Source organism: Colletotrichum fioriniae, assembly GCF_027942845.1.
Source record: "Colletotrichum fioriniae strain IMI 355084 chromosome Unknown scaffold_4, whole genome shotgun sequence".
In the NCBI taxonomy this organism is placed as follows: Eukaryota; Fungi; Ascomycota; class Sordariomycetes; order Glomerellales; family Glomerellaceae; genus Colletotrichum; species Colletotrichum fioriniae.
The window spans coordinates 3,406,322-3,414,194 of record NW_027076840.1 but is presented as its reverse complement, the minus strand read 5'-3'; the positions used below and the strand labels follow the sequence as shown (position 1 = coordinate 3,414,194).

The 7,873-nt window shown below is 53.7% G+C and overlaps 3 protein-coding genes across 3 annotated transcripts; all 3 read left to right on the top strand.

Moving 5' to 3' along the window:
• Positions 1 to 472: 472 nt before the first annotated feature.
• N0V96_004747 (uncharacterized protein) lies at positions 473 to 2,163 on the top strand (the record flags this gene model as incomplete). Its single annotated transcript, XM_065757202.1, has 4 exons — positions 473 to 743; positions 796 to 964; positions 1,018 to 1,724; positions 1,775 to 2,163. 4 exons carry the CDS (start codon positions 473 to 475, stop codon positions 2,161 to 2,163), a joined length of 1,536 nt encoding a protein of 511 aa, XP_065614415.1.
• Positions 2,164 to 3,168: 1,005 nt separating this feature from the next.
• N0V96_004746 (uncharacterized protein) lies at positions 3,169 to 4,297 on the top strand (the record flags this gene model as incomplete). Its single annotated transcript, XM_053196529.1, has 6 exons — positions 3,169 to 3,470; positions 3,523 to 3,695; positions 3,765 to 3,901; positions 3,957 to 4,012; positions 4,101 to 4,209; positions 4,265 to 4,297. The coding sequence occupies 6 exons, from the start codon at positions 3,169 to 3,171 to the stop codon at positions 4,295 to 4,297; spliced, it is 810 nt and encodes a 269-aa protein (XP_053045930.1).
• Positions 4,298 to 5,532: 1,235 nt separating this feature from the next.
• N0V96_004745 (uncharacterized protein) lies at positions 5,533 to 7,581 on the top strand (the record flags this gene model as incomplete). The annotated part of the gene is made up of 1 exon (XM_053196530.2): positions 5,533 to 7,581. The coding sequence occupies one exon, from the start codon at positions 5,533 to 5,535 to the stop codon at positions 7,579 to 7,581; it is 2,049 nt and encodes a 682-aa protein (XP_053045931.1).
• Positions 7,582 to 7,873: the final 292 nt, after the last annotated feature.

Here is a 7,873-nt window from a genome sequence, read left to right as displayed (position 1 = left end):
TACCTGTACATCGTGAGTGGTCGTCAACATAGCGTTGCTCCGACACCGACGACCTTCGAGTCAGACTTTCATCCTACCGACGGACAGGATTCAACCGAATGAACATCCCTCCGAACCATCGGTTCCATCACCAACTACTCAACCGGTGTACAAGACCTGGATCCACCGACAACCTCAAGTTGACATTGACGATCACAACACTCTACCGACGACACTCTTATAGCGACTGCTACTTGTTGGCACAACTCTGCACCGGTCAGGGAAGCAATCGTCATGGGTAACATCAAGGAGGACATCGAGTCCACCAAGGCCGAGGGCCTGGTAGAGAACCATCATTACAGAGATGCTACTCTGCCGCCATGGAGATTCTGGCTGCTAAGCATTGGGTAATTATCCCAACGATGTGTTGAGGGCTGCTGTAGATCTTTATGCTGACTTGCCTGAAAGACTCTGCCTTGGACTGTTCCTTTCCATGTTGGATGCTTCTATTGTGGCAACAAGTCTGTACACAATTGGCACAGAGTTCGACTCGGTCGATTTGATCAACTGGGTGGCACTCGCATACACCCTCACATACCTGAGTTGTGCCGTCTTGGTGGCTCGGGCATCCGACATCGTTGGCCGCCGCAATGCCTTTTTGGCGAGCTTCATCATCTTCTTCGCTTTTTCCCTGGGCTGCGGGTTCGCTCAGAACTTGGAGCAGTTGGTTGCATGCCGTGCTCTGCAAGGCTTAGGTGGCTCTGGTGAGTGGATCATGATTGTTCGTCGTCTAGTCTTTCGCTAAGTTTCTGCCAGGCCTTTATTCCATCACCATGATTATCTTTCCCGAGGTCGCCCCCAAGCACTTGCTCCAATACATGTCCAGCCTCGTCGGTATGGTTATTGCGAGTGCTGGTGTGCTTGGTCCAGTTCTGGGAGGTATTCTCACCCATTACGCCTCTTGGCGGTGGATCTTCTGGATCAAGTGAGCAGCCTCAGTTCTTGGAGAAGATTGTTTGTGTTCTAACATCAACACAGTGGCCCTGTTGGCTTCATTTCAATGCTCATCTTTTACTTTACATGGCCCGATGCCAAACACCTCCCAACGCTGCAACGTAGACGCTGGAAGGAGTTGGATATCGTGGGCTCCTTTCTTCTCGTTGCAGCATCGGTTCTCGTTGTCTTCTCCTTTCAAAATGTCGGCTCAGACGGCAACAAGTGGCGCCAAGCCGTCTTCATCGCCCCCGTAACGGTCGGCGGCGTGTGCTTCATTCTGCTGCTGGGATGGGAGGCTTTCGTCGCCAAGTTCTGGAGCAACCACATCATGGCGGCCATTCCGATGCGGCTTCTGCGCAACCGCGTCTACGTTGCCACCATCCTCAACACGATGTTCCTCGGATTTCCGTACCTCCTGGTCATCTACGCCTTCCCTGTCCACCTGCAGATCGTCAACGGGAAGAGCTCGCTGCTTGCGGGTATTCTGCTTCTCCCGATGCTAGGCTCTGTTGCGCTGGGTACCACTCTCGGCGGGATCATCAACAAGAAACAGAACCGACTTTTTGAGACAATGACCACGGCAAGCTGTTTCGTGTGTATCGGCTGCGGCTTAATGACGACGCTGTCGTCGTCTGTGGAACTGGAACCCAAAGCACTCGGGTTTCTGACCTTCATCGGCTTTGGCTTTGGTTTGTCAGCCACTTCATCAACCGTCCTAGGAGCGACGGAGTCCGAGATTCCAGATCATGGTGAGTATTTTGACTCTGCTAGATGTAGACAGACGGCTAACGTTACAAAGCTCCCGCGCAAGGAATCATTGCACAAGTGAGGATACTCGGTGGTAGTTTAGGAATCGCCGCATCAACGGCGATTATGGGCAACTTCATGCGAGACGAGTTGACCGGCGTGCTCAGCCCGGGGCAGCTGTCGTCGCTCCACGGAGCAGGAGCAAATTTGACAGAGGCGCAAGCCGCAGCCGTGCGTCAAGTCTACACCGACTCTTTCTGCAAAGACATGCAAGTGGGAGCCATTCTATCTGGCATAGCGATCCTACTAAGCTTTGGTGTCTATCGTCGGAATCGGGTCACCATCGAAGAGCAGCGACAAATGCACATTAGAGCCGAAGTGGAGAGGAGGCGCAGGGCATCGGCGGCCACGACGTTGGTTTCTTCGACGACAACCGACTAAGCCCTTGTACAAGGTGGGCTGTATATTTATTGTTGGGTTTGGTTGTATGATTTTCTGAAGCATAGCACCTGGCTGGCGTTACGGGATTTCCAGTGTCAATCTTTCTGGCCTAAACGGTTATATATGATGTATATGGGTTTATGAGCAATACCTCATGTCAGTATTAATTATCATCAGAATATCTTTGTACCACTCCGCGGCCAACAGCCGGAAAACCGCAGTGACCGTTGACTAAACCGAGAGCCTTGTAAGGCGCAACCTTGGCCTATGTAACCCTGGGCTGCCTGTCGGAATCTCAGCCGGGCAGAGCACATCGGCGTTGGTGCCGCTTGGTGCGGGGATAGAAAAGACCGCCAAGTACAAACAAGTCGGACTTGTCAATCACCTCATCGGCACGACAGCCTCTCATGGCCAAGAAGGCTGTAAATGAACCCCATTAGACCCTCTTGTCGACTCCTCCGTATCAAAACCTAGCCCTGATACTTATACTCGAATCAGTGAGGGGCCAGACAGGCTGTGTCGAGTGAAGAAGCTTCAAGCAAAAATGATGCAATCGCCTGTCCCCGCCGGTTATCGGTCGGTTGAAACCCCGCAGTGTGGGGCCCATCCATTCCGTGCGCCGTGCCGTCCACTTGTGCTCTCCCCTCGTCTTATCCGTCCCTCCTTTGCCTCTGTAGTCGGAAACGTGTCGACACTTATTTTCTGTACCGGAACAGCTTCCCCTACTAATGCTCCCCTTTCATTGGATAATAGCAACTGTACGAGCAAAAGCAACCTTCTCCTGACTTCTGCAGAATCCCAGATAGAGTCAGGTAGGTATATAAGCAACTAATTCATCCCCGAACCGACCTTCTTCCCTTCCGGTTTCCTCTCACTTTACACATGCCCCTTTATACCCGTATAGCTCGCTCCGTCTGCTCTTCACTCCTGTCATCTCAACGCCAACAGCCTCAGCTGCATTCTTCCCTGCGCAAAGTCCTCCACCAGAACCATCACAAAACCACGATGTCCGCCGCAGCAAAGCGCCTCGAAGGCAAGACGGTGCTCATCACCGGCGCCTCGAGCGGCATCGGCAAGAGCACGGCCTTTGAATACGCCCGTACGGCGCCCAACAACCTCAAGCTCGTCCTCACTGCCCGCCGCATCGACACCCTCAAGGAGGTCGCTGCCGAGATCCAAAAGGAGGTCGGCAGCGGCGTCAAGGTCCACCCCGTCAAGCTGGACGTCAGCAACCCCGAGGAGGTCCGCCAGCTGGTGCCCAACCTGCCCGAGGAATTCAAGGATATTCACATCCTCGTGAACAATGCGTACGTTGCTACTCGTTGACAATCTGGCTCTTAACTAACACTGACTACAAAGCGGCCTTGTCAAGGGAGTTGCCAAGGCTCCCGAGATCGCCGAGGAGGACATCAACGTCATGTTCGCGACCAACGTCACCGGCCTCATCAACGTGACGCAGGCCATTCTCCCCATTTTCAAGGCGCGCCCCGATGGCGGTTCAGGAGACATCATCAACATTGGCTCCATTGCTGGTAAGTTGACGCCTGGCTTCTCATCCTTGTTCGTGAAAGAGCACATTTGACTGACTGTCGTCATCACAGGCCGTGAGCCGTACCCCGGTGGCTCAATCTACTGCGCTACCAAGGCCGCCGTGCGTAGTTTCACCGACAGCTTGAGAAAGGAGCTTATTGCGACTCGCATCCGCGTCATTGGCATTGACCCCGGCCAGGTTGAGACTGTGAGCCATCGTTCTTGAGAGCCTAGGGTGCGCGAAGGGATCTAACATGGTGCAGGAATTCTCCGTGGTCCGCTTCTACGGTGACAAGTCCAAGGCCGATGCCGTTTACGCGTAAGTCAATGCTTCACACTTTTTGAGGCTCTTGTCTCAGACCTTGCGACGAGCTCCAAGCATGGACAGGATGCTAACTATGCCACAGCGGATGTGAGCCTCTTACTCCCGAAGATATCGCAGAGGTCGTCGTCTTCACGACCACCAGGAGAGAGAACGTTGTCGTTGCAGACACGCTCATTTTCCCTCAACACCAGGTGAGTCTGACCTTTGAATCGTGTAAGTTGGAAACATATCTGACTCTAAACACAGGGTGCCGCTGGCCTTCTCCACCGCAAGTCTTGATGAGGAGGCCCTCAGTTGTCGGCTAAGAGGTGATTGGGGTGCAGGTGTGATGTATAGAGTCGAGACCGTATATGAAACGGACTCGAGCGGCTGACACGGCGGCCAGAGAGGTAGACCTGTAGATCAACCAGCGTTTTGTTTTGGAAGCACGAGAGCTTCATCTACGTGAGACCATGTCTTTCTTGCGAGAAATCTAGCCTGTAGAGCAAGTGGAAGAATATCACATCCAAACGATTTACCCTGTGACACGGTCTTACTACTTTGTCAAACTCGGGAGGGCGATGTGAGTCTAGGCATACTAATATCTCGATAGCATCCCGCAGATAATGCTTTACACTGTATCAAGAGCTAGCAGTTACCATTTCTTGAACAAGATCACTAAACTGTGAGACCAGACTTGTTTGGGAGGAGTGTTGAAATACATGGCATCACTGTCTGTGTATGCGTCACTCGAGGTATCTTTTCCCTTCACTTATTTGCATTCAGGCAAGGTTCATATTGAGTGAGTGGTGAGTCTTGAGTACTCCGCAGCCATTAACGGGAATACTCGAATGAGGTCCGTATTCGATTCCATCACCGTGTGATGACAGCCCGGTACACCCAGTGGCTGAGGCACTTGCAACTGTTGGGACGTCTTTCCCTGCCCGGGCTAGTTATGACCAGAGACTGTTAGTGTTTGCATGGAGATGGAGCGCTGCAGCTAACACGTAGAGATGATTGGCCTTAGCACCGCCCGCCCAAGCAAAGGTCGGGGCTTCCACGCTGGGCGTCACTAACCAACGCCTTTGCCAGTTGGTGGTCATTCCCCTATATCCCCCCGCATGGTCTTCTCAGACACACCCACCAGAGGTATCAGGGCCACCTGAGCACACCCAAAAGGTACATCGGCATCGTCCTGACATGAGCATCACTCGGCACTAAGGAACCTGGTCACATTCATTTCAACAACGATAACAGTCCCCGATCTGCGCTTCCCTGTCCGCCATTTCCCAACGACCAGGGACCTGGCGACATCCTTGACAACTTCACACCACGCATCCTCGCGCCCACTCTCCAGCAAACATTGCGAAACCCTTTTTTATCTGCAAACGTCGTCGCGAAACCCTGGCTGTGCATATATGTCGCTGTAGCTGTCTTGCCTCCCGCTGTGCATTAGGCGCACGTATCACTCTCCAGTCGACCGTCACCGCCGGTTCCACGCCATGCGAGGCCTACACCAATCATGAACTGACAAGATGGGCCTCACAACTTTTCTCGGATCCTCTACCGACAAACTCGTCTCCAGCCGCTCCAAGACCTCCTCGACCAGCTCTCTTCAAAAGGCCTCTGAGAACGCCTCCTCTCAAACGACAGACGCCGGCTCTACTTCTACCTCCGCCTCCAGTTCCCACCATGGGTACATTTACGACGAGGAGCAGCTCCCTGCGCTGTCCCCCGACTGCCCCGATCTTCGCGAGCTCAACAACAGCCTCGAAGCCCTTGCCGCTATCTTTCCCGATATTCAGATCCAGGTCTTCCGCGAAATGTTGATCAACTTTGACGAGGAATCGAGGCTGGCTGTTGTGATCGATGCCCTGCTGAAGAATCGCGTCGTCTGGGTCAAGGGTCGCTGGAGGACTGTCGAAAACCAACCTGCAAGACCCCTGGTTGCGAATGAAGAAGCAGGAGAGCAGGGCGAGGCTCTGATCCCTCGCGTCGAAGCTTTCCGAAGTCCCGAGTACAAACACGCCGTGCAAGCGCTGGCTTGGCAGGAATTCAAGGGCCTGTCGCGGTCCACCATCAACGCCGTCCTTGCCGAGTCCAACTACTCCTACCTCGAAGCCCGCAATACTCTCGTCTCGCTCTCGTCCAAATCATGGCGCTTTACCATATCGTCCCTCTTCCTCCGCCGGAAACCGGTCGCTACGGGCGAAGCCGAAAACCACCCGCTGATAATATGGAAGTCAACAGGCCAAGGCGCCATAGTGCCGTCTCTCAAGGCCACGGGGAATGCAGAGCTCGACTCTGAGCTGTACCGTGATTTAGTGCGACCGCTGAAAGACCGGGCACGGCAAACGCAAGAGGACAAGGATCGGGGCCTGGCCTTCTTGATGAACAACGAAGAAGCCGAGGAAGCCGGTGCCATGCATGAGTGCGCATGCTGTTTCACCGAGTCTACCTTTGAGGAATTTACAACCTGCAACATGGACGGGCATATGCTCTGTTTCCGCTGTATTCAACACTCAATTACGGAAGCTGTTTTTGGCCAAGGATGGCACAGCAGCATCGACACAAACCACGGCACGCTGAGATGTCTCGCCGTCGAAGGGAACGGATGTCCTGGTAATATCCCCTACGAGCACATACACCGCGCTATGCTAGAGGAGAAGAAGGGCGCCGAGATTCTCCGCAAACTCGACCAACGTTTGGCAGAAAACAGTCTCCTGACATCCAACATGCCCCTTATTCGTTGCCCCTTTTGCGACTATGCAGAAGTGGATGACATCTACCTTCCAGCACAAGAAACGCAACCCCGGATCAGACTTGACAGTTTACTCAGTCTTGTGCTCCTCCTCGTATGCATCGCGACGGTCCCCTTTCTTCTCCCTGTGGTCTTGTTGTCCTCCTTTCTCTGTCTTCTCGTCAGCACGAAGCAGACGGTTGGTGACCGCCTGGTCGCACAATGGCACCTGGCTCTTGGCCGCCATCGCCGACGGCGTCGTGGACTCAAATTTGCGTGTCAAAACCCCGATTGCGGAAAAAGTTCGTGTCTATCCTGCGCCAAGGCTTGGAAAGATATTCACGTATGTAACGAATCATCCCTGGTTGCGCTGCGTACGCAGGTCGAGCAGGCGATGAGTATGGCCATCAAGCGCGTCTGCCCGCGATGCCATACGTCATTCGTCAAGAACTCGGGCTGCAACAAGCTGACCTGTCCTTGCGGCTACAAGATGTGCTACGTCTGCCGCAAGGACATTGGCGGTACCAACGGAGACGGCGAAGGGTACAGGCACTTTTGCGACCATTTCAGGCCAGACGGCGACCCGCGGCCATGCACCGAGTGCTCGAGGTGCAACCTCTGGGAGAGCGAGGACACCGACTCGGTGCTGAGGCAGGCCAAGGAAGAGGCCGAGGCCAAGTGGCGCGAGACGGAGAAGCGGGAGCTGAACGGGGCCGAAAAGGCCTTTTTGGAGACGGGCTTCGCCAGGAACGGGGTCTCGCCGGTCGAGAATCGCCTCAAGAACGGTCAATTGCCGACCTTGCCGGAGCTTTGCGACTTTGTGGTTGAGACTATCTTTGTGTGAAGCCCGCTCCGAGTAGAAGTGTGTGTGCTTTGTAGAGCGCCATGATGGGAAAGAAGAAGAAAGACAAGAGGCTTGGAGTTTGATTAGGTTATGATTATACTGGGATATGGGCATTTCTGGGGCGTTTGGGGTTTGCGGGATGGTCGAGAAACGGGAGCAACCTCACGTTATGAGGATAGAGTGGACGAGGACCGTCGTCTCTCGACGCTCATCTACAACAAAGTAACCTTGTGTAATTGGTAAATAAATTCAACTTGAACGTTCATAACCTGCCTTGTTCCTAAACTTGATT